Source organism: Lissotriton vulgaris, chromosome 9 (assembly GCF_964263255.1).
Source record: "Lissotriton vulgaris chromosome 9, aLisVul1.2, whole genome shotgun sequence".
Taxonomy (NCBI): Eukaryota; Metazoa; Chordata; class Amphibia; order Caudata; family Salamandridae; genus Lissotriton; species Lissotriton vulgaris.
This window is the reverse complement of record NC_141697.1, coordinates 458,707,140-458,733,655: the sequence shown is the minus strand read 5'-3', so window position 1 is coordinate 458,733,655 and position 26,516 is coordinate 458,707,140. Positions and strand designations below refer to the sequence as shown.

Below are 26,516 nucleotides of genomic sequence, written 5' to 3'. Positions count from 1 at the left end.
AGAAGGTGAAGAGCGACGTTGCTTCTTAGCCTTCTTCTTCTTTGACTTACCAGACGACCTCAAGTACTTGGAATGCGACGAGGTGTGATGGCTCAGAGTGGGAAGGTGAACGATGCGGAGCTGCACTCTGGGCCTCCAATAGCTTTAAGGACTGCTCCCGCAAAGACTTTGGATTCATGGCCCGGTAATCGGAGCAAGACTTCGGGTCATGGTCATGCCCCAGACATCAAAGGCACACAAGGTGCGGATCCGTCATAGACATTAGCTTGAGACAGGAGTCGCAAGGCTTGGACATGGTCCGGCGTTGGGACATCCCTTGCGTACCAGGAGTCTAAGAATCGAGAAAGTTGACAAAACATCGTAAAAAGAATAGTCATAAAGTGACTAAGGGGTAGCTCTCTTAGGATCTGTGCTAGGCTGGTGCGGAAAAAGAAAGAACGGACGTCAGTGGCAGGGGCAGAGTCTAAGTAGGCACAGCGACGTCATCCAGGCAACCACGGCACTGACGACGGATTTGGAGTAGATTGGCGCCCCCCATCCATGCACAGGGGTACCTCTAAGAATAAATTCTCCAGATCCAGATCCAGTCTGACGCCTGGGGGTAATTCTACGGTACGGAATCTATCACTAACCGTCTCTTTCAGATAATTGTTTTTGATTTTTAATTTGGACGAATTCATTAATTCATGTGAGAAAGTCATCCTTTGTGCCTTGTTCACTCCCATTTTTTGACTGATACTGGTGGTAAATGACTGCCTGTGCCCTGGGTTCTGCTAACTAGGCCCGGGGGTTAGATGAAAAAGATATGCGGTAATTAGGTATAATTTAAATTGTCAATGACAGACTCCTATAAGTCTCCAATATATAATAAGGCAAGAGGGATCAAACTACATACAAGTCTATGAGTGCCTAGTATACAATAGGGCAGGGAGGTTTAGAGGCCAAATAGATTTCATACACTAGTGTGCACTGCTGTGATGCCTGCTGTCAAATTTAAAGGCAGTCCTGATTTGCAAACAGTCTTTAAAAGTCAATTATATGCTAATTCAACTTTGGAATCAAAGGTACTTCAAAAATGGTAATATCTACCTCATTTTTATATACAAGTAACCCCTAAGATCTCCCCTAGGTGCCCCGGGGGTGGGGTGCCATGTAATAATAAGCAGGGACATTATAAAATATGTTTTATATGCCCTGGTGAGGGACAAACTGCCATTGTCATTTTCCACATTGTAGATACTTGGCTCCATAGGCTAACATTGGACTATGTTGTTTAAGTATACATATTGCTAGGGAGGAGCTAAATTGTCATTCAAGGACTTAAAAGATTGGTAATGATAAATATAGCAACTTGTCACTGCTGAATGTATCATAACTAATACAGAGGATACGTTATAGGACTTTCTTTTCTGTGAGCCAAACTCCAGACTTCTAGCAGCCTCGGAGGTTTAACCAAGCTGCTTTGATGAGGTAATAAGTGGTCTGCATAGACCAGAGGTTATGTGGTGGAGGGAGCTCTGCAGCTGCAGAGAACAGGCTAGAAAAGGGGCTTGGTAAACCAAACTGGGTTTCAAAGGGAGCAGGACAGTAAGGAATGTCAGCCAGGCCAACCACCACTTCCTGTACCCCCAGTAGATGACAGGCCAAGGAGTGCAATTTGCAGAAGGTCTGGAGGGGGAGAATTAATGGAAATGAGCCACACCAGTAGGTTGGTTTAGCCAGGTCTTACATTCTTGGAGAGGAATTTTTCCATCTTGAATTTTAAAGTGCAGTGCTTTGTGGGACAAGAATATGCCACCCTTTGGAGGGAGGTGTCATGATTTTGGGTGGCATCCTGCACCTCATTGGACAGTGTTGCCCCTCTGCTTGTCACCCCAGATCACTGAATAAGTATGTGAGCGCTGAATAGCAACTTGGATCTGCTGCCTGAAACAACAGAGATAAGAAGGACTGCCCTGGTGGAACCCTGATCTGCACCCCAAAGGATTGCAATCCAAAGTACTGCTCCTGCTGCACACTTGGAACTACAGCCCTGAGGACTTTGCCTGGCTTCACAAAGGATTAAGGAGTGGACTTTCCTGCACCATCTCCCTCACTAAGTCCCCAGCCTGGAGTGCGTTCAATGGGCTTTTAAGGATTTGGCAGGGTGCATTGTGGGAATTGTAGTCCCTAACTTCCAAGGACCATCTAAGAGCTTCTAGAAACTTAGATTTGTGTTTTGGACACTTCGAACCCTCAAGGGTAACTTCAGGAACAAGTTCCAGTTGCTTGGATCAATTTTTGGAAAAAGGTTAATAAGGGGACAGACTATGTCAAGAGTCAAGCCGGCTACCTTCAACCGCAACCAGCATGGTTTTAAGGATTGTCCCGCGAAATCGCTGGAGCTCCAGACTTCCAGGATTAGACCAGGTCTCTCGTACAGCAATCCGACTACATTGCCTCAAAATCGGCCTGCTGGAGAGGACCGTACGACGTTGAAAGAAAATCCTCCAAAAGTTTTTAAGTCCAAAGGTAAAATTTGGACCAGTTCCTCCCACTTAGTGTATCCGACCAGGGTTCCATCGCGGTCAGCCTCAAACTTTGGACATTTGGTCACGCTTGACCGGGACAAAGTCAAAGTTGGCTATATATGTTTTTATGCACTACAAAGTGCTCAATCTTCAAAAATGCATATCTCCGGTTCCCTATATTTGATGTTAGTATTTTTGGTGTAATTTTAAAGATAAACATTTCCTAGGTTAATACATTGGTGTGGGTATTTTATTGTGTGTTGTCTCTTACTTATTTGATGTATTGGGGTTTTTAAATGCTTTTCATACAGGTCTCCTGAGTTAAACCTGCACGCTCGCAGGCAGCTACCATGGGTTGAACCAGGTGCTAATGTATTGAGACCTTGACTGGAACTTATATTACTTTGGTGGCCTTATTGGTAGTGGTAGATGCATACTTACCCCTACAAATAATCCATCTTCCCAACAGTTAATTTTTGTTTCCAAATTTTTCTATCTCAATTTTTGCTACAGATTTTTCGTAAGTGGCACAAAACTTAGGAAAACCATGGTGCTTGATCAGGCTAGCCTACCCACTCTCACAGGTGCTTACGGGATTGTGAAGGGCCAGGGAACTACAAGCAATTTCCAATAATAGGAAGTCAGAGCAGATAAAGGCCCTTGCAGCCTGGGCAGAGGCCCAGCTAGTAGATCCAACCTCTGACACAGAGAAGGCTCCAGAGGTAGAAGGGGAGGGGGAGGGGGAGGAGGAACCCACCGACCTCATTGATGATGAAGCAGAGCACCTTTCCAATAATAAAGTAACCAGGTCCCTGCCTAAAGCTATTGGGGGAGAGTGGAGAGAATTCCCCACAGGAGGAGTAGGACTGTTCCGCAGGGAGACAGATCATGAGGCCCAGTTCACCTATATTGCTCTATAGGCAGAGAAGTTGGCCTTGGCCAAGAAGAAGTGGGCAAGGGTACAAAAGAGATGGTTGCAGTGAAGAAGAGACAGAGGTGTCTAGGGGTGGTGGGTTTGACCAAAGACTGTCCAGGAAGGCAATGACATTGACAAGAGGCTGACAGCTTTTGAGAGGGCCCTTAAGAGGAGGAGGGTGAGCTCTCAGAACTGAGGTTCACTCCTGTGGGAGTTCATTTTAGTATCTGTGTCCTACTCCTACATGAAACAATGCCTAGTCAGGAGGTTTGGTTTCACCACTAAGCAGTATAGAATGAAATTTAGGGAGACTCAAAGTCAGTACCCAGTCCAGGGTTGACTTTGTATACATCTTCTGTGAAGGTACAAAAGGGCTGGATACAGGGTAACAAAGTAGGTACCTATAAGGGGCTCTACAATTTGTCCATTAACAAGCACATATTGACTAATTGTCCCTCAGAAAAGTTACACCAGTATCTAGTTGACACTAAACTGCCTGGTCCCAAGGAAATGAGGGAGACAGCAGGTGAGTGGGTCCATACCAGGGTGACCAAGAACAACTGGTGAGGTGATCAGAATAAAGGAAGAATGGTACACTTGCAGGGGAAAGCCCTGGGTAAACCAGATCAAAAAAGCTAAAGACTCCTCAAAAGGTCCCCAAACACCTGCACAAAGAGGGGGGTTCTTGGCCTATTCCATTTTCAAGGGTAAGGGGTTTCTAAGGAAGTTATTTGACCTTACAAGGGCAGGTTAGTGGTATGACTGCATGCAGCCAGGATACAGAAGGGGGTATGCTATATGCTCAAAGCAGCCAGGCACTAGTGGGCAGTCCCAGGGGACTGCTAGTGTAGGTGTGGGGGTGGAAATTGGCCCAGAAATGAGGAACGGGTATTCAGAGGTGATCTTAGTTTCCATGGGTGGGGTGGTAGTTGCAGCCCTGTCAGCCTTACCTTAAAGCATGAAGAAGTACTAGTTGAGGCCTAAAATCACAGGACTGAGGTTGAGGTTCTGAGGGATACAGGAGCCAGTGTTACCAAGTTGGTGGACAAACTGGTTCCCTAGAACAGATCCAACCTGGTGTATTCCATCAGGTTACCTATGCAGACAGGAGTGCCAAACTCCATCCCATGGCAATGGTAAGCTTGGAAGGGGAGGAGTGACGGGCCCGGTGAGGGTAGTAGTGTCTCCTGGGGTGAAAAGGAAGGTCCATGCACAGATGCTGTACCTATGTGGGTATGTGCTGGGACTAGGTCATAGACTGCACATCACAGGAGTGCCGGACACTTGTACCCTGGAACAATGGGTGTAGCCTCCAGAAACCAGATAGGGCACAGGGTCTGGTGAGCAAGCCAACACAGCTCAAGAGGACCAGGAGGAATCCAACCCTGGGGGAGGATCTGGCCTCTGAGGTAGGGACTCCGCCCCTGCAAGATCTGTCTGACTTTGCAGAATTGCAAGGAGCCGGTGGACCCACCAGAGAAGATCTGTGCAAGTAACAAAAGATGTATCCCACTCTTGAGGGACTGAGGCAGACTGCCTCAAGGCAAGAGCAGGGTGATGTCTGTGAATTCCATAGGGTCTACTGGGAGAAAGGAATCCTCCATACTGAAGCAAGGGAACCCAAAACAGGGGCAACGAGAAAAGTGATGGTCCTACAGAAGTATAGAGAATTTCTCCTCACCTTGGGCCATGGCATCTCATTGGCAGGACATTTGGATAAGACCAATAACTGAAGCAGGCTGGTTAATCATTTCTATTAGCCCAACATGTCTGACAAAGTGAAGGAGTAATGTATCTACTGTGCCATCTGCCAAAACACTGGCAGGACAAGGGACAGGCCAAATATTTCCTTGATACCACAGTCAGTGGCTGGGGTCCCCTTTGAGTGGGTGGGGATTGACATTGTTGGTCTCCTGTGACCCACCAACTGCCTCAGGGAATAGATATATATTGTAGGTAGTGGACCATGCCACCAGATATCCAGAAGCAATACCCCTACTTGGAGTCTTCACCAGAGTGTATCTTCCAAAGGAGGTGGTCTCAGACAGGGGAACTAACTCCAGGTCCCTCCAGGAAAAGTGGACTGGGCCCCATTTGATTCAGCGGGAAAAGGGTGAGGTCACCTACTTGATGGACCTTGGCACCCCAAGGAATCTGCACAGGGTACTCCATGTCCACAGACTGAACCCTCAGCAAGACCTGGGCAGATATGACCATGCTGATGGACAGATATGGAGAGGAGGAGGCAAGATGACAAAATTCATCCTTTGTGCCCTGATCACCCCCATTTTCTGACTGATACTGGTGGTTACGGACTCTAAATGTGCTCTGCGCTCTGCAAACCAGGCCTAGGGCCAGTGCTCTGTTTGAGAGGTATACATGGCAATTGGTGTAATTACAACTAGTTCAGGCAACCTATCTGTAAGTCCCTAGTATATATCGAGGGCATGTAGGTTTAGGGACTCCAGTGGACTTAATGCACTAAAGTGTGCACTGCTGTGGTGTCTGGTATCATTTTAAAGCCAGCCTTGCCATGCAGGCTGGTTTTAAAATAAAACTGTGTCAAAATCAGACTTTGGAATTAAAAGAACTTCCAAAGTTTAAAAAAAAACAATGGTATTACATATCACCCCTAAGGCCTACCCTAGATGCCCCAATGGTAGGATACAAAAAGCAGTGACATTATCAAAGATGCCTTAAATGCCGAGTTGAGGGAAACACAGCAAATGTTGTTTATCCTATTGTAGTGCTGCAAGTACCTAAAGCTAACAAGGGAGGGCTCTTTTAAACTTTATTTAAGTCTAAGGTTTGACAGGAATGAACTAGAAACTTAATTCAAAGCATCAAAATAATAGCTACGAAAAATCTAGCAACTTGCCATGGTCAGATCTAATATAAATATTGCAGGAAAATTGTTTTAGAACTTACATTCCTGAAATTAAATAAAGCATTTAAATAATCCTAATAGGCGTCTAGATGGATTATTTAAACGGAGCCGCTTGCACATAGCATTTTCCGGCAGACCACGAGCGGTTGGGGTAGGTAATAGGCTGTCATACGAAGCTAAAACTGGTGGCTTCTGGACCGCGGACTCTGCCGCAGAGGCACTCCATGACTTTCTAAGGGGTTGGCCTGAGGAACATACAGTTGGTGTTCCTCTTCGCCATTCTGGCATCACTTCACCTTAATATAGGTACCATAGGGTTATAGGGTGTCGTCATCCCTGAACCCTATTTTTATTATAATTTTTGTAATTCACCTTTACACGGTCCTGAAGAAGTGCACCAGGATCCATTAGGGACCAAGACTGCGTGAAATATGTCGACCTCACGTATCACACTTTCACCACTACACACGCGCATGGATTTCTAAGGGAAGTAGCAGAGCAATACTTTCCCCTCCATTTGTGTTTGTTTTATGGCGGTAGTTCACTTCCAGCGGTAGATTTTTATCCTTTACCTCCTGGACCCCTACATAAAATTAGTTTATTAGGTACCAGTAGGGTAAATACCATCTTTTCTAGATATTACACACACCTTCTTTTAGGGCCACACACCCACATGCACAACTGCGGCGTGTTCTTAAAGATCGCCGCTAAAGATCCCTCCTGCGGGCCCCGTGTAGGACTGCAGCGCCACCCCCACGAGGAGCAACGCCCAATGATGAAGCATGACACTCGTAAGAGTGTGTGAGGGCACTAAGATCTAAAAGAGAAATTCCCCTGCTTCATCATATCCCAACCTGTACACTTAGAGACATTTCCATTCCTTATCACTCCCCTTCTTTTTCTTTCCTGCTTTCTCTTCTTTTTCATTTAGAGTTGCCAAATCGGGCTCTGATTTGCAACCATAATCTGGCTGCATACCTGATTACTTTGGGAACTGTTACCACTTGTGTCACATACGTGTTCTTGGGAGTATTTATACTGGACCCGCTTTTTCCAAAAACGCTCCCCGTCCATCCTTGTGTGTTTGAAGCTGAAATAATACAGCCATTCAGTGGGAGGAGATGTGGTCCCTGGTTAAATCAGGGACAGGAAGGGAGCTTGGGAGATATATTGGTCATCCAAAAACAGAAGCTCAGATGTCACAGGACCCAGGCCAGCCCCCACTACCTTGATCCCCCAACCAGATGGGAGTCCAATTAGATTAGGAGAGGGACTGAAAGAGTAGTGTAGGGAGAAATTAGCCACACCTGTGGGTTGGGTTAGCCAGACATGAACTCCAATGAAAGATTTTCTTCAGTCAGAGGTTGGCCGATTTGCCCATTCTGGAACAAAAATATGCCAAACTTCCCAGGAAATTGTCACGGCAGAGGGTCGCAACTTGAACCCCATCGGATGGTGTATTCCCCCTCTTGCCAGCCCAGAATGTGGAATAAATATGGGAGAGCTGCCAATAGCACCGCAGATCCATGCCTGAAAACATCTGGAGAGGAAGGGCTGCCCTACTGGCCCCTTGGACTGCACAAGAGAGGACTGCAATCAGAATAACTGCACCTTCTACTCTCTAAAGGTGCCACAACAGAAGGACTTTCCCTGTCTTGAAGGATAAGCAGTGGACTCCCTATGGAGCAACAGGTAGAAAAGAGCTTGAAGAAGACACCTGAAACATCCACTTCACGGACAACTCCAGCTGACCATCTTCACCTGGATTTTAATTGGATTGACAAGACGCATTTTGGGAATTGGAGTTCCAGAACCCAAAAAGGCAAAACAGAGCTTCTAACCCTTTGGCTGGTTCTGTGGAACTCTCTCCTACAACAAAGAACCTTCGGAGAAGAACTTCAGAAAGTTGAAAAAGCTCCAGAGGAAGGCCAGCATCGACAAGGAGAGTCAACTAAGACGTCGAACTGCGAATCACCTGACCGGGAAGGTTTGTACTGATGAAAGCTCCGGAGCTCCTCGCCATTGAAGGCAAAGACAAAGACTTCCAGGGCTTACCCAGGCATCGCACTGCAGCAGGCCGGAGTCATTGAATTGAAATCTGGATCTGAGGACCCCATCGCGAATGCCCAGAGAAAAGCTCCAAAAAAGCGTCTACGTCAGAAGGTAAGACTTTGCCAGGACAAACCAGTCATCGTATTTGACCCGTGCTCCATCGCGATCTGCCTGAAACTTGGAATTTGGCCCGGTCCAATGCGACAAGATAGCCACGATTGTTGCTTTACACTTTGACACTAGAAAGCCCTTTTTTATTTAGACTTAATAAATTCATTTCTCTGGTTTCTATATTGGATATTTGTAGTTTTGGTGTCATTTTAAAGATACAAATATTCTCTATTTTTGGGAATTTGAGGTGGATTTTTATTGTGTTGTGTCTTTTACTTATTTACTGTATTGGGGATAGTAAATGCTTTACACAACTGTCTCCCAAGTTAAGCCAGACTGCTAGTCAATCAAGTTATCAAGGCGTGAGCAAGGATTCATTTTTTCGACTTGACTTGACCTTATTTGTGATTGTGGCGTTATTACTAGCTGTAGGTACCTATCTGGACTTACTAATAAACCACCTTCCAACAAATGGCACTTTGCCCAAAATGACATTTTTAGGAGAGATGGATGCATCAATATCACCAAAGATATTGCCCAAAGATGCTAAAATATATTAAGGGAGTAAGACAGAGAAAAGGTATACTTTTTGTAAAAATAAAATCCCAATTCAATCTTATTACAGTACGTAAAGGGATATTCTCTGTAAGGATTCACCAAAACACACACCATTGCCCTTACAGGGATTTGTTGGTGATATTTTTGTGGTTGTGTATAGATGACAAATATTTCTAAGAGGCCCTGCCAAACAGATCTCTATCAAACTTGGAATCCATCATCAGACATACTGAACTACCAAGATTAATAAAACTCAGCCCTTTTGCTATATTTGCCTATATACCTTGCAGATTCTTTCAAGCAGGAAAATGTGGGAGCACAACAAAAACTGAACGCATCCTCCGTAGCACAAACTATCACAGCTGCCCATTGGCTTAACTTGCATTTTTAATAGCTAAAGTACCACATCTAAGTAAACTCTCAAAAACGTAAATATTTACTGAAATAAAGGCCCTAGTGGGGGAGACAAAGTTCTCTTGGTTTTTCACAGGAAAATTATGACTAGCCAAATCTCAGTAGAAAAGTGGCAACTGTTTAATATTGACTCATGGAGAAGCTACTCATTTCTATGTGTGAAGTTGAATAGGCTTAGACCAATGCCTTTTATTTCTAATTTTGAAGGTCACATTCTCAAGAGTTCCATGCTGTAACTCATTAAAAAGCAAGCAGTACTTATCGTTGTTAAACTTTTCAGTGTGACTAGAAAAAACCAATAATAATCTGGTATAATATATGTTAAGACACTCACCTTGCAATTTCTGCTATTTCAGCTGTTTGAGCCATCAAGTTCTGATATGCATCAGGTTCATCCTCGTAATCCTCGTACTCTTCTTCACCATTGCGTTTGTGTCGGCTTGACGTGGAGCTGTGCGACCGTGGAGTCTGTGTGGCTGTTGAAGCATGGGAGCGTTTGTGTTTAGGGGCGCTTTGCATAGATCCATATTCCTCATCTGAAGTAGAAGTATAATCTGAACCCTGCTGTCTCCGTCTTGAAGCTTATGCAGTGAATTGGTTTCAGGTAGAAAGAAAGAAAAGAATTAAGACTATAAAGAGCAACTAAGAACAGACCCACGGACATGAGGATAGTAGTTTCTGTGTCAGGAATAAGCACTCAAATGGTTGCTAAAATTGCAAGCCTTTAGTTTGAGCAGTTGCGAATGCTCACTTAAAATGTATGCTTTAGCAGCAGAGACACATTTGGCGCATCACTGAAGTACAGCATGGCTTAATTTACTTGACACAGAAATTCTAGCACTGGAGAAAGACTAAAGTATTTTCCAAGAACCTAGGAATAATTCACAAATTATATATTTCGTTTGGTGGCAAAGCAAATGCTAAGGTATACTAACTGCTTGTTCATTTAAATTCACAAGCCCATGTTGGCACGGTGGAAGTACACAGGATATATGCATGGACTAAACAAGCCCAAAGTTTCAAAAAGGATTAAGTGGATCTTCCAACTGGATCCAAATGGCGGTACAGATTTGCCCAGATAAACACAGAGTACCTTCAAATTACAGAGAACAGAATAAAAAAAAAAGAGAATTCCCCTATCACACTCATATAAAGCCATCACATTGAGAAATGGTAAACAAATGGATATGCAATCCGGTCCTTCCAGTTTCAACAATCTACCTCAAGTCAGTTGCCCTATGTCCTACCACGCAGAAATTATTCTGAGAGTTGATCTATCTTCCGTCACATCCTACATAAGTATCCTTAATCATTATTTCCACATCACTCGTGTAAGGGTCAAACTCGTGTGGCAAAATATCCAGGCATTGTGGCATCAGCTGATGAGATCATTCGTTTTCTGCCTACTTTAAATTCCATTTTGTTAAGACCTGTTTCACGTATCGTAGAGGCTATTACTACTGCAACACAACAAATGGGGTAGAAAACTGTGTTGTGCCACACAGTTATATGAGGAATGTAACAATCTTAAGAGGGGTCTGCTCATGCTTAAAAAAAACATTTTTTCTCATCTTCGACAAAGGAATTTGCACAATTTGACCGTAATCAAGAATGACAGTGTAATGTTGCAAAACTCTCCACCCTGCTTGTGAAGGTGCCTACACTATTAAATAAAATGTGCAATTAATGCACTCCAAATAAAAACCTGTGTATGTGCCAAGCATAATCCAAGGGAAACTGATATCTGTTAAATGTGGTGCAATGAGTTGTAGCGCTGCTACACAGTTTTCTCCTGTTGGCCAGCTCCAATGCCTATGCCTGGGGCTGCCGTTTGATGAAATAAAGGGCACAGCAGCTTTGGATGCTGGCTTAAGATTAACACGTCATGGTCACAGCCTGCACAAGCTGTGTTTGCTTAGCAGCCTAAGACATTATGTGGTCTACATGAAAAGCGAAACTCAAGTAGACAGGTTGTTGATACACAAAACTGTACAAACGTGAGAGTTCAAAACAACTGCCCACTTGACTCACTCAGCTTACTCCCTCACCTGGCTTCAGATAACATATAGGGAGCCATCATTTCAACCTACATATTGAGCTGAAATATGCTCCACTCAAAAGGAAAAGGGTTGCCATCATCTGAGAGCTCAGTTCCCTGACAGTAGGGCCTTTGACCAGAAAGAAAATCTTCAACAAACTAGTGGGATGACATCTAAAAAGTCTCGGTGGAGAAATGTGTCCTTCAGACCGTTTCTGAATGCGTTATTTGCCATCAAATAGGTCTACTTATAGCCCAATTTCAACATATGCCTTTGGGAGGCACATTAGATTTTCAATGGTTGACAGAGGGCAAAATACCCCCTACAACTTAGTAAAATATTCAAAGCCTCCTACTCTGGTAATGAGACCCTATGATAGACTTCTTGGAAACCAGAGTTTTGGAGCATACGTATACAAAGGCTGCTTGTGAAACACTGTAGTACAGTCTGCACCTTCTGGATTTAGCAGGCACTTCTTTAGCAGACCGGATGGGAACTCTTCGGCGAGTCCAATATGTGGTTGGAAGAGTTTGCAGCCCAGGATCACCTGACGTTTATGGGCACTACCGGTCTGGATACGTCAGGGTGGGGCCAGCAGGCCAAAGAAAGCAGAAGCAATAGATATCGCATCTGCAAAATGCCTTGTGTTGATCAAAATGTGAAGAACAACCCAAAGAAGTCAATGGCTGTAAGGGAATGCCCCAAATCCTCTCTGTAGTTGTGTTGATGACAAAGGATCTTGGACTGTCTAATCTATGTAGTGCCACACAAACTAACAATGAGGACAATTATTCCATAGATACTATTAAATCAGTGAGCCAACTGTCAAATCAATTCCAAATGTCTGAAAAATAAATCAAAGATTCAAGGGTCACCCAACAAAAAGTCAAGGCCTGGAATAATTCAAGCAAAGGAAAACTTCCAGGTCAAACGGTGACATTTACTGTTCTGATTTACTTGAAAATTTGCTGTTGAATTGCAGCCTAATCGATCACATTTCTGATAAATAAAAACAAATTCTTTTTTTTTCTTAAAACAGCAACTTGCTCCTTTGGCATGTATACCTTGAACATAAAGTGTGCAGTATGGTTCATTGAAATGCTTTCTTCCCTCCGATACCACATACTGATCAATGTGGCATGTGTATGCCGTTGTATTAAAGAATGCTTCTTGTTTGCAAGGGCAAAGCAAATTATTCAATCCAGTTTACAAAGGGCTTAATTTTCATTCTCTGGTTAGAATCAGGCAAAAATGTAATATAACATTACCTGCCAACAAACGAAATATATATTTTAATAAAAGGAAAATCATAGCTAAATTGCTGCAATTAAATGTAATGGAAAATACAAACAGATAATCTATTTGGTTTAGAAGAAGCTTAGTGGTTAGCAGAGAGAGACTCGATAGAACCTTAGAACTCACAGGCTATGTTGTTAGACACCAGAAGCTATGTTAGTATACCACAACCTCTGCCAAGCACTGCCAGCCAAAGACCAATTCACCTGAAACCAGAGCTGGGCAATCATAGTTTTTTTTTAATTTGCCCTTCTGCTGTCCAGTGTGGGTGACGCATGATATATCACATCCTTGTGAGCTCTTTGCACTCAAATTATCATAACATCACTAACTACATGCCAACCCCAAAACACGCACAGAATGGTAGGTCAATAAGGTGGCAAGTGCATGCTTAGTTTGCTATAGAAGGTGAGGGTACCAAAACAATGTGGTTACTGTAGGGGATAGGGGAAATCCTGCAACCATCTTATACTGTATTAATGATACTACCAGCATATATAATGCAAAAAGCAAAACACAATAACAAAATAGCTCAATTTGCTTCTCTTGCTTTACTACCTCCACCACATGCATGTAACATAAAACATGCTTAATAATTTAAACAAGTAAATGACAAACGGACGCTGAACGTCAATACATTGATGAAAACAAGGGTTAATAACTTTGTTGGGAGTTCGGAAGATGCCTCTCTTCTCCTTCAACAATGCTATTAAGTAGCATATGGCGTGTATGTTTTACGCCTTCACAATTTTTCATGCGAGTTAGTTATAAATAAAATTATTTCAACCTAACCTGAGCACAAGAGGCAAATCCGTATACGGAGATAAAATCACATACATTAATCATTATATTCTCAAGGCACTTGAGCTCTAATCTACTGTAGCAATGATATGCCTTAAAATTGTAGTAATAAGTGAGCTAATTTGTGCTTATTAGTACACATGATCCAAATAGTGTGTTATTGGACCACATTTGCTTTCACAACCCTGGCATAAACATTACACACATAAAAAAGTATCAGAGTGAGCACTGTGGCACCCCACAAATTGCCAAAGTTCTAGCTCAAAGGAGACACAACTACTACCACCTGTGGACTTAGGGTGCAAAATATAATGTCAAATGAGTGTTCTTTAAATACCTAGTGTACCTCCCTATAAACAAATCCAAGTAATCGTTTAGGTGGCTTCCAGAAAGGTGGCTCCCAGATATGACACGGAAGCAAACCCACATCTGCAACTGGAGAGAAACTCTGCAAGTCACCATCTCCAAATTATCTGTTTGAAGAGAACAGGAATGGGCTCAGCTCTGATGGTGGGAATGTTTTTTTTAACCTGGTTCCAAGAGCCTCTCTGGCTCTAGCAGGATGTCAAGAGATTAAAATGTTTGACAAAGACAGGCAACAAATTAGAGTAGACTCTCTTCCTAAAAAAAGCAGGAGAGACCACTATGTATTCTGACAAGGACATCACTCAAGAATGAATGAATGATTGAATGAATTGGCTGTTGTGAGCACACTGAGAAACCAACAAGTCTGGCAAACTCAGATCCGATTATAAGCATGGTTCGAAACAGCCCTCAGAAAGTTAGGATTGCTGCAAAAAGTGTAGGAAACTCCCAGACACTTTTACGCACAGGGTTATACAATCTGCGTGGTCTACAGATAAGAACTGTGCAAAAAAACGTTCTTGGTAGATTACAGCAATGGTTCTTGAAGTCAACATACCAAGTCATGAAATCCAAGAATGTGTTCCACATTTCGGTCTTCGCATCTAAGTCTCTATCATCAAGACAGTAAGGCTCAATCAGTACAGTCAAGTACAGAACCGAGAGGTTAGGCCTGTCCTCTCCTTTATCAACTGCATCTGGTGAATGAATCCGTGTAAGAACTGCAGTCACCGGAACAAGGTTATCAAAGGTGCAACAGTAAAATAGTAATGTGCTGGGCCAGCAATGTCAACATCAAAAGACCAAGCCTTTGGGAGCTGTGACAGAGTGGGATCGAAAGGGAGGATGGCAATCTAAGATTGCCAAGCAACACAAACCTGAAAAAATACTTATGAGAATGATAGACATTCAATTAAAAACACGTCTGAAGGTGATGAAGATTTCATCAGATAGCCTGGCCAAAATTGCATGGGACTAGCATTTTTCTAAAACGAAGCAACTAAAAAAAGTGGTGCTCCCTACATTTCAACTCCTGAAGCACTTTGAACTCTGTGGGTACCATCATGACAAAGAGGTTCTGCCAATGCAAGGGGCAGGGGAGAGGGGACCCCTCACATCTACCATATTCCAGCAAAAGCTCTTCCCTGTAAAATACCAATGAATAGGCTTGAGCAATGCAGTATAGGGTATTTATGAAACCAAATGCAAAACCCAGAAGTCCACTTTAACAGCAGAAAAAACTACAAGTTGCTTATGTCCTCAAGAACTTTGGCAGTGTCCGTGATCCATATAATAGACAAGTGAACGAAAAAGAGCAAAAAAAGGAGTGCAAAGGGACAAAATGAACATTTCACAGCAAAGTGCATGCACAGTGGAATTCCAAAACGTGTTTCACTGGACTAGGCATATTAACTGCACTGCATAACATCACAAACACTTAACACATTTGTTTCTTCAAAAGCTTTTTAAGAATTTCCATTTTATAAATATATATTGGCACCTACCTGAAGAGGAAGAATATCGGACACTACCAGGACGAGCCCTGCTAAGTGGCTGCTTGAGGGTTGGTGGTACAGTTTTTCTGGTAGTGGGTTTCACCTCCGCCATGATTGGTTTTCTAATGGAAGAACTTGACTCAATGCTGCGCCCTGAAAAACCTGATCGGGGGACTGCATTTTCTGAATCACTTGGTGTAGTAAACGAACCGGTTCGTTTCCTTGGCATCGCAAGTATATCAAGTCTGGAGAGTTTTTTAGCATCTGCTGACTGCCTGGAAGAAGCAGAATTCGAGACAGAAACCTCAGTGTTCAACAATAATTTTTCTGCATCTGCACACTCATTATCGGATGCTTCTCCCAACCTAGCACGACGGAGCTTAGATGCTCTTGTGGGTCGTGGTGTTGAAAGACTGTTGGATCGAGTAAGAACTTGCTGAACCTTTTGCGAACTTGAAGCACTCCTAGATGAATCCTCTCTAGTGGACTGGGAAAATGGTTTTCTTCTAGAAACAGACCTGGAGACAGGATGTTCATAATCCGAAGAGGTAGCATCGTTGCCAATAATATAAGGAAGACTTGTATTCCTATCTTCATCGGTGAAATCTAGAGACCCACGAGTTCCAGTGCTACGTTTCATTTGGAAACGTTTAGTCCCCTCTCCTCTGTTTCCAGATTCAGAAGGAACAGCCCTACGTTTTTCCGATAGTCGGTCACGAGCACTTGGGGTACATTGATCTTTTATAGATGGCGTGGAAGAGGACTTCTCTTTCTGCAAACTGCTTACAACTCTCCGCGTTTGAGATTGACTTGGGGCATTCTTGCTACTAACCAAACTGACTGTACTTGCAGTGTCCACATCAGAGTCTCCAGACAAAGAGTCTTCCTGCTGAAGGTTTTCAGAATCGTCAAGACGATGGGACTGGGAACGTATTTTAGCTTCCAAAGCAGCCAAAGCAGTTTCAGTTTCCTTAAGTATTAATTGAGTTTCTTGATTATAATCCAGGTAGCTTGACTTAGTAGCTTCCAAATCTTTAAGCAAAGGATGTGTCGATATATGTGGAAGTTTGTTATGAGGAACACTGCTACTTGATTTATCTTTGGTAAAACTTTCTTGCCTCACAAACGAAGTGTCTTTTGTTGCTACATTTTCTCTCTCTTGAGGAAGGCTCTGGTGAAGCGAAATAGTCAATTTACCTACTGTGCTTACAACTGTTCCATTACATTCCTGGGATATCTGCTTTCCATTCGTTTTTATGTGATAGTCATGATCATTGGACTGTTTGTCCATTTGGCAGCGAGACATATTGACAGGGGCCTTCAAGGGACCACCCATTTCACCATTTTCTGCTTCTATATAAAAAGAAGTTCCCTTTGGCTGGCTAACTGTTTTTGATCCTCTTTGAACAGCCTGTGTTAGTCTTTCAGATTTCAGCTCTTTCCCCAGATTAATATCTTGGCCAACTACTTCACCGATTTCTTCAGTTCTCTTGACTTTTTCAGTGCTGAACCCATCATCAGATTTGCTTGAATCACTAAGACTATCAGGATCCAAGTCCTCCTGAACAATTAATCTGGAACCAGACTCTTTCTCATGTGGCCTTCCAATATTTCTTCCATAGAGATCTGAATATGAATCTGAGCCAGCTAAAAGAACAGGAGTTGGGCTTTCGGACTTCTCACTAGGTGGTAGCTGGGGAAGAAGTCGTCTAGTTCGTGATGGCAATACGAAATCAGCATCTCCAGAAATTGATTTATTGACCACTCCACCTTCAGCAAAATCTTTAAAAATAACAACAGATTAAGGTATTTACCAGTAGAGAGGATCACATCATACTAGATCTATTACACTGATCCATACTAAATTGAAAAAATATACAACCATAGACACATGTGCAAACAGTTACACAGTGGAAACCATACCAATATAGACACAATGTAAACAAAATGAGATTTTTGAAGTACCCCTTTAACATTTCATCAACTCATGAGATAATTTGCATTTACTTAAAACACATTTACATGCAATGTCCACTTGCCCAGATTATAACAATGTGCCATAATTGTCTTGGAACACAGCACACATGAAGCTTCGCTACAATCAACTGCAGCGCAACTATTGTGATTTAACAGAATGCAAACTACATATAATTTGCAAAAGTCACTGCCAACCTTCATACAAAAATGATGCTACTATTTAAAGAAAATAACAAAAATAAACACTATTTAAAAAAAAAACATTACTTTTGAATGCTCATTATGGTCTAACGAAGCCAATTCATTTTACTCATGTAAAAATCTGCCGTCCCACTCCCGAATGCATAACTCATTGGTGAGCTGGTCAGAAAAATTTACATATCAAGGTATAAATTCAGATTACAACTTTGAAAATGTAAACTTGTGACTGAAAGATACAATGGTTGCTCCAGAGAGGAAGATCTTGGTAGTCAACCTTTCCCTCTCTCTTGGCATGCTAAATCCATATACTTCACCTGCCCCATCTGCCAGGCTCTCATTTCAGGTCTGGGCATAGAGCCTCTTTTAGTTGTCCCACCAAAATATTATATTAATATCTATCTATATCTATATAGCTATACATATATAATTGCCATTCACATTTTGCTTACGCTGCAACCACAGCATACAACATGGGGCAATGGGTAAGCCCAATTCATAAGTAACAAAAAATGGGAATAGTTCAGTGCACACTACAATGAACCAACACACCCTATTTTATACTGACGGAGGGAATTGTGAGAGTAAGATATTCAGTGCTGAATTGGAGCTAGGTCCTCTTGTTCATAGTGTATGCATAAAAAAGGACACAAACCCTCACTCACACAAGGTGACATTTTTTCATCATAAAGTTACTCCCATAAAGAAACATGTTGAAGAGGCACCTTTGCTAGGCTCTTTTGCTACCCATCTCATCCTGTGAGTGGTTCCAGTGTCTCTATGCTGGGCATAGTTGGACAGAAGTGATAAAAGTGTGTAGAGGTAGCACTCCCAAGATTTCTGTACGCGTTACAGAATACTCCATTCCCTGCCCCCCGACCTATTTCGGAGCGATCAATGCGGGAAAACACCTCGCATAGCACTTCAAAAACTTACTAGAAGTTGGTATGACGGCGGGATTGCTCTACCGGATATTAAAGCATACTATTGGGCTTCCCAATTAGTCATTATTAATTACTGGTTACATGTCCCCCAGGAAGACCCGGCGTTCAGGCTGGACAGATATCTTCTAGCACCGGCAGGGATTATGAGCGCCTTATACAATAAAAAGAAGAGGCAAAATATCACAGGATCGACACTACACACAATACGTATATGGTTTGAGGCACAGCGAGCTCTTGGATGGGAGGGGGTGGTCACGAAGGCCATGCCACTGTGGGATAAAAAGAAACTTGGGATGCTGGGCAACACTAGGGGGTTCTGTAACTGGGACTCAATAGGAATATCGATGGTTGGAGACCTGTGGCATGGTCATGTTCGCTCATTTGCAGGCCACATATGGGCTAGCGGAGACAGAGAGGTTCCACTATATGCAGATTAAACACTCGCTGCAGTCCCTACTACCCCCAGACACGAATCCGGAGGACTCCCCTCCACTGGAGGATAGACTCCTGACCGATCACCTTCAGAAAAAAGCAATTTCGCTAACATACAAGAAAATAGTAAACAATAGACAAGACCTCACGGAGACCCTAAAGGCCAAGTGGGAGCTCGAGGTGGGGGACATCGATGAGGCGGAGTGGAGGGAGGCGTTTGCATCCCCCAAAGAAGCTGCTATACCATCAAGGCTTCGATTAGTGCAGGTAAAAATTCTGCACCGCACACACTATACTAGGGCACTCCCAACACAAGATAGGGAGGGCGGACACGCCGCACTGTCTCAGGGAGTGTGGGGAGGCGGGAACGTTTTCCATACCATCTGGATCTGCCCCAAGATAGTGGGCTACTTGATGGCAGTAATGAGGACACTCTCCCAGGTTACGAGAATCACTGTGTTGCCAAGTCCGAGATGTTGCCTGCTTAACATATGGGATCCAACAGACTTGAACACGACGGCCCAGGATTGGGTGACATTAGGAATGACGTGTGTGATGTGCAGAGATATGGATCTGGCTATGGTCGCTGAAAGATCGGTCTACATGAATCGGGGTTGCCCGAAAAAATGGGAGAAGGTCTGGGGGGGATGGAACACCTACCGAGGAGGCATATGTGAACCCCCGCAGCCTGAGGACTCTGATTCAGATGCAAGTATTTGAACAAAATATGCTGTACGACCTCATGCAATATGTCCCCGTGGGTTGGAGAGGGTTAAGAAGGGAGAGTATAGAAGTGATAATTCCTGTAAACTGTAAAAGACGATGTGTGATTCTGGTAGTAACGTGTTTACAAGATATACAAAGTCTATTGTCGCTGGAATGCTCTACATCTGTTTCAATAAAAATTGTTTTAAAAAATAAAAAAGTGTGTAGAGGTGTATACAAACACCAGTAAATGTATTTATAGATAAAAGACTAACATATGCTGTGAGACACTTTTTCAAGAAAGCTTTAACAATTTCCTTTTATTATCAGCCTCCTGGTTAATTTAAGATTAACAAAATAAATGTGCAATGATTTATGAGCCACTTACCTTCAGATGGTAGGCTCTGCTGTTGAACATCAAACAAAATACTAGCTGGCCCAGAGTCTGTGTAACTATCAGCAAGACTTGCCCAACGAGACACCCATTTTTGTCCTCCTTGTGCTGCAGGACCCACAGGAAGAGTCTGTAAACAAAACAGTCTGTTATGGTGAGATACGAGAAAATCAAGTAGAAATTATAAACACATTATCCTACTGTCACACTTAATCAACACAATGTTTCCTTTATTTCAAACTAAATTTTAACAGGTCTAATAGGAATGGAAGATGGGATTCTGAATCGAGAGACTCTACTGTTTAGAAATTTACAGCAAAATGCTTTTACGTGCTTTATGTAATTCTAATCCCGAGCTACGTATTTTTAGGCAATACTTTGAATTTTGAAAAAGTACTTTTAGCTCTAATGCAAACATTTTGTAGCCTGCAATACACTTAAATAAAAACATTTGAAATCAAAAGTATTTTTCAGATCTGTAGCAAAACAAGCACCCCTTGTGGCATGGCACTGCTGATGCCCCAGTTCCGAATTTATCAGTGAAGAGGTCAGAGAGGAAACAGGAGGAAGGCTCAATTGTCTTTTTTGCTCCGCATTGTCTGAAAGAGGATAGTTATGTGGGTGACCATCTGGGTCAAGAGATGAAAATGGGTTTAAAAGTAGCTCATTTGGCTCCAGAGATCCAGTTGTAAACACACTGCCACAGCAAGTGCTAGAAATGTAGATTATGTGAAAAGCAAGTAATCTGTGTAGTAACTCAACCTTTTTGGAATTCAGGGAGTCCAAGTCTCAAACAAAAGAACCAAAAACTGCTTAAAGGAAAACCCTCGCCTGCGTCAGATGCTATGAGCGTGGCTCGGATAGAAGGGGTGCCCATGAAAGCATTCTTAGAGCAGCCTTAAATTTGCTCAAACCTTTACCTATACTATGCAGCTGAAGATACTACAGGGATGCAGGCTGTGTGCTGGTGCTAAGAAGGAGTTTAAGGACGTGGATTAAGTAAGCATTAGTCGTACATAGGCACAATTTTTCCAAACCTCTTCCATTCACATTCGTTGCGGACAGACTGCCAAGAAATGGATAATGGTAGACCACATGGGTAAGATTAAAACAAGGTTGAAACGGATTGGTTCATTAGTCATGAATATTAGCTCTTGAATGGCTATTATGAGTAATGGCTGCAAGTAACATTCAAGACTTTAATTCGAATATTCACAGAAGCATTCTTCTTGAGATGAGCAGAAGATGCTCACTATAATAACTTTTACACTGGTAGTTCTTAATCCACTGGAGAGCAGAGAAACAATGTTAATTTTTAGCCACCTGTAAATGCACAATCAAACGCTACCTCTCCTCCCCATCATGCACAATCACTTCTACATGCCAAAGTGTTATACCCCAACAATAAGTAGAGGTGGCCTTTTAGACATGCCAGCGGGAGGCAGGTCGGATGTCCGGAGGACACCTACTTCTCCTTCCTGGAAACAGAATACGTTTCCCTATGTGCCTGATCTTTCAAAGTTGCACCAAACAAAGAAAATATTCTTCTTTAAAGCATTTCTATCTAGTGCACATTTTCGTTTTTTTCACAGAACAGACAATAATTCAATTAAACTGGATAATTTGGAGGTAACAGTAACTAAAATTCTGTATTTAACTGAAGAGGCTTTGTAGAGATGCATGGCCTACATAGGTATATGTTACAGAGTCCTAACATAGGTATTATTGATGAATGTATTTATATCCAGGTAACATCTCAGCAAAAGCAGAACGAGCACCAGACTTTCCAGAGGAGGATTTGTTAGTCTTTTAATTAATATTTCTGCAAAAGAAACAATTCAGTGGATGGCGGACTGCTCAGAAGTCGCCAACCCTTTATGGAGAAAGTCTAAGTCCCAAATATCACAGATAATTTAGTCTTGGGGAGGAAGAGGGAAAATGAACCTAATATTCAGTCTCACTGCACCTTTGGATTTAAAAAAAGTAGTAAAGTAATGCACTGATGACGAAATCGACAGAGAAGAAGGGTTGTAGGACTTCAATAGTGATTCTAATGCACTGTAACTTCTGAATGTGACATCCTTTCTCAGAACGCGACAGGTACTTGGGATGGACAGAGGTGTCAGATCTATGAGAAGACTTCTGTCCGGAGTGCAAACTCATTCAGGAATCAACATACACTTCTTGCTAGGTACCTCATGGTCAGGAAGAGTCATCACGCTTCTTGAATTTTGCTGGTGTCGTTTCAAAAGAATTTCTTCTGGCTCTTACATCTTGTACTGAACCAGGTAGAAATGATGTGCAAAATTAGCCTCTGGCATAAATCGTTAAGTCTAAATCACCATTTTCTTCTATGTCAAGGGTCTAGACAGCAGAGCCGAATTTGAAGCTTTCCCACTGAAAGCAAGAGCCTCAATGTTCAACACCTTGGCATTGGACAACTCAATTTTAAACTTCAAGGCAACACTCGGAAGTTATGAATTTCTTAAACGATGGTGGTCGTTTGCCGTGATACTTTCTCAGTGTCAATTTTAAATGGCAGGAACACCTTTCATGCCTGTTTTCGGGGACTGTCTAAGGGATTAAATGTGATTAAATGACTGAGTGGAAGCAGAACGGACCCTAGATATTTCAACAGGTTGTGATTCTACGGCACATTCTCAGGAAACTCTTCTGGAATAAATCTCACACTGATTCACTCTGTATCTTGCATTGTCCCCTAGGACACTTTTCTTATAAATAGAGTTCTCTTCAATAGTATGACCTTCAAGAAGTCCCTGGATACAAAATGCACTTACATAGATGACTGTGGTACAGAGAAACATTGGCCTACGTTGCTTATGGGAAGGTTGCACACCTTGGGTAGGAATGCAATCTTTAGCTTGGGCGAGCAAGAGAACGCAACAGTACACTCATAAGGGGGATATAGATGAAAGATTGGGTTGACTGCAAAGCTATACCATCAAAGGTTAGGGACACTCCAAAGGATTCTCTACGCTTGGGTAGATATTATTGATTCATCATTACAGTCACTAGAGGGCAGGGCGAAAGGCAGTGAGGAGGGGATGTAGGAGGTGCTTTCCCATTTGTTCATAACAGAACATATTTTAAGAAAATGTTTACTGGGATTGCACTAGCACCTAATTTACAAGCTCATGAAGCCAAGTTAGCTTGGGAAGGAGGCGGTCAGGTGGGTTTGCATCAGAGTGTCTAAGGAGAAACATGAGGGGGACCAGTAGGGTGGCCATACTCTCCACATAAGAATAAACTGATGACCACAGAGTAGGGTAGGAAACACACCACACTTCAGTGAAGGGAGGAGGAAAAGCATGAAGAGGTCTCTTGATAAGGGGCAGTGTTTTTGACTGTCATCAGCTGGGACACTACATGGGAGACTCATCATGCTCCAAGAAGGCCCAAACAAGTGAGAAGCCTGCAAGCATAGCTTGTGTGCTGGGGAGGGGGCTCTTTACTGGAAGGTGGGCCCGGAGGGTAAGCTACTACTTACTGAAGGCAGTAGCAAGTATTTTCAAGAAGCCTCACTGGACTGGGTTCCAGTGACTACGGCATCCAAGTTACTGCGCTGTAGCACATCTGTGCCAGCAAGACCACTGTATGGAATGGTTAGAGGTCTAGGTGCAGCAAATGTACAGAATAAGGATCGTCAGTAAGAAGGAATGTGATGTCCTGTGGTTAGCGTCACCATGAACTGAAGAGGTGGTTGCCCAGAGAAGGATAGCTCTGTATCCAACCGGGTGAGTACCATGCTAAGAATGCGGGGACAAAAAAGCAGAGGTTAACCGCCTGGTAGCTCTGAGACCTTGGCACTATGGGAAAAACAGATAGGCAGCAAGCACCCCCAACGTTTGGAACACTGAAACAGACTCTGAGCAGAAACCTCAATCACAGGGAGCAACGGCATTGGAAACTATTCTCTTAGCCATGCAGCAAAGTCTGCAATCAATATACAGCAAAATAGATGACTCAACCTGCATATGGACCACATGCCGGCTAAACTAGATAAACAAGGAGCTGGCTGGGGGAGTCTGAGCAGCATATCTCAACTGCAGAAGAAGGCCTGCACACTGCTGCCACAAAATGTTTAAACATGGAGAAGTGGCTAGCTGTAATCATAGCCAAAATTGAGGATTTAGAGGTACGCTCCTGCCGCAATAATCTTCGGATTTGTCCGCAGTCCTGATATGGAGAGAGCGCATAGCTCACCAGCGGTGCGATCTGTACTGGGAGCTCCTCCAAGCAAGATTATCGCCAAACTGTTAAATTACCAGGATCGGGATGCAGTGCTTCGCCTGCTAGGGAGAAGAAGACCATAAACTACCAGGGAATTCGCAATGCTTTTTATCCTGATTTCACCTCAGCGGTCCAAGCAGTGTGTCAAGACTTTCTTCAAGTAAAAAAAAAACTTAAAGCTGAACATATTCTTCAAGCAGACATCAAGACGTGGTCCCGGATGCCTCTTACGATCTTTGGTAGGTCTGCAATTTTCAAAATGGTCAAACTCCTGCGCATGTTGTACCAATTACAGAACCACCCACATAAGATTGACCCACAGTGGTTTCGTCGGGTCAACTCAGTGTTGGGCCACTTCCTGTGGGCGGGTGGCGCCGCCAGGGTGGCACTACGGGTGTGCTTCCTATCCACATACTGCGGAGGTCTGGCCATATCGGATCTCTTGTCTTACTATCAGGCCTCCCACCTATTGGTTCTTAACGAATGGTGGTATGGAGATAGAGGAGACCCTGCATATGCCCTCAAGCGCTCGTTGATGGGCGACACCTCGTTACACACACTACTGTATTCGGCCAGGCTGCGGAAGGAGCTGCCTCGGGCCACACAGGTGGTCTTCATGATCTGGCGCCAATCGCTGCACCGCCTGGGATGGTGGGGTAAATTAACAGCGGAGACCCCATTGTGGGGGAACGGACTACTTCCCGCCTTGTCCTCGCTGCCAGGATTTGGGGGCTGGGATTCCATTGGAATCTCTTCCCTTGGGCACGTTCTGACTGGAACCACACTCAAATCCTTCCAGGACCTTAGTTCGGAATTCCATATGCCCAAATCCCAATTCTTCAAATACTTACAATTCCGCCACGCGCTGGCGCCAAGCTTGGTTGGCTTGGAACACCTGCCGGAATTTAGTCCAGTAGAAGCAAAAATCTTCATGGGAGACCTGAGGGACAAGAAGGTGTCCCGAATTTATCAAACCCTAGTTACTCATTGCTCCGCTTCTTTACTCTCGCTCAAAGACTCCTGGGAAAAAGACGTTGGCCCCTTGGACGAGGACTACTGGAGGGAGGCCTTGGAGTCCCCACGTGGGGCAGCAATCGCAGTACGTCTCCGATTGATTCAATTTAAATATCTGCACAGGGCATATTATACCCGGGAGAGATTGTGGAGGGCGGGCCTGATTGCATCCCCAGAGTGCCTGCGATGTGGGACGGAGAGAGGAACGCTGTTGCATACGGTGTGGTCTTGTGTTGGTCTGACCCGGTTCTGGAACGGGGTTTGGAGCTGTCTGTCGGAGGTGCTGGGGTGGGATCTCCCCCGCTCCCCCCGGTTGGGTCTTCTACATGTTTTGGAGAATGTGGGTGGGAACATCTACAAACGTCACCTTCTGCTGCTGGGTCTGGTGGTAGCTAAGCGGGATCTGGCGAGGGCTTGGAAGGGTGACCGGGCTCCTCCACTGGGGGCCTGGAAGGCAGGCCTTGACTACTTCATGGGATTGGAGCGACCCGTGTTTGAGGCCAGAGGATGCCCACGGAAACACTTTAAAATCTGGAAACGGTGGGCGGATTACAGGAGCTTGACTCTGGAGCCTCCGGCAGCCCCGGATGATGGATTGCCCACAGTAGAGGACCTCCAGGCCTCGGGTGGCACTCGATGACTGTTGTACTATGATAAATTAATGGAGGATTAATGGAGCTGTTGTGATCACGTGCATTGGGTTAGGGTGGGTAGTTGGGACACTGGGTAGTTGGGGTGGCGGGGGGGGGGGGCTTTTCCTCCACTTGATTGGGTTGTAAGAATATTGAAATGTGCCTTGCTACTTGACAGTACCTTCCTGATTGTGGAAAACTAATTATCCCTTGCCGAATCAATCAATAAAACCTGTTGTGAAAGAGAAAAAAACTGAACATATTCAGAACACAATGCTGTACCCAGCCCGGCTGCGCATAGAGGCTGGGGGCAAAAAAATAAGATCTTCGCCTCACCAACAATGGCCATGAACTATGTTAAAACATTTTTAAAGTGCCAGAGAGAACAACCTGAAATGATGGCGACCAATGAGTACTAGGCGGGCAAGCCTATATGGAGCAACTGAAGAGAGCAGGTAGCTGCCATGTGGCAGCTAACTCTTTGTGGCAATAACTGTGCCCGCTTTGAGAGACAGTAGGTGGCAGG

General features: G+C 43.7%; 1 protein-coding gene across 2 annotated transcripts in view; it reads right to left on the bottom strand.

The window, feature by feature from the left end:
• Nucleotides 1-26,516, bottom strand: part of CEP170B (centrosomal protein 170B) — a 415,026-nt gene that overhangs the window by 86,380 nt on the left and 302,130 nt on the right. Inside the window, exons 11-13 of one of the 2 annotated variants that reach the window (XM_086937908.1) lie at nucleotides 20,088-20,223; nucleotides 15,453-17,225; nucleotides 9,783-10,029 (exon numbers count right to left, since the gene is read on the bottom strand). In XM_086937908.1, the coding sequence (XP_086794034.1) occupies nucleotides 9,783-10,029; nucleotides 15,453-17,225; nucleotides 20,088-20,223 (2,156 nt within the window). The remainder of the gene's footprint in view (nucleotides 1-9,782; nucleotides 10,030-15,452; nucleotides 17,226-20,087; nucleotides 20,224-26,516) is intronic. The other variant, XM_086937909.1, reaches the window with a different exon arrangement.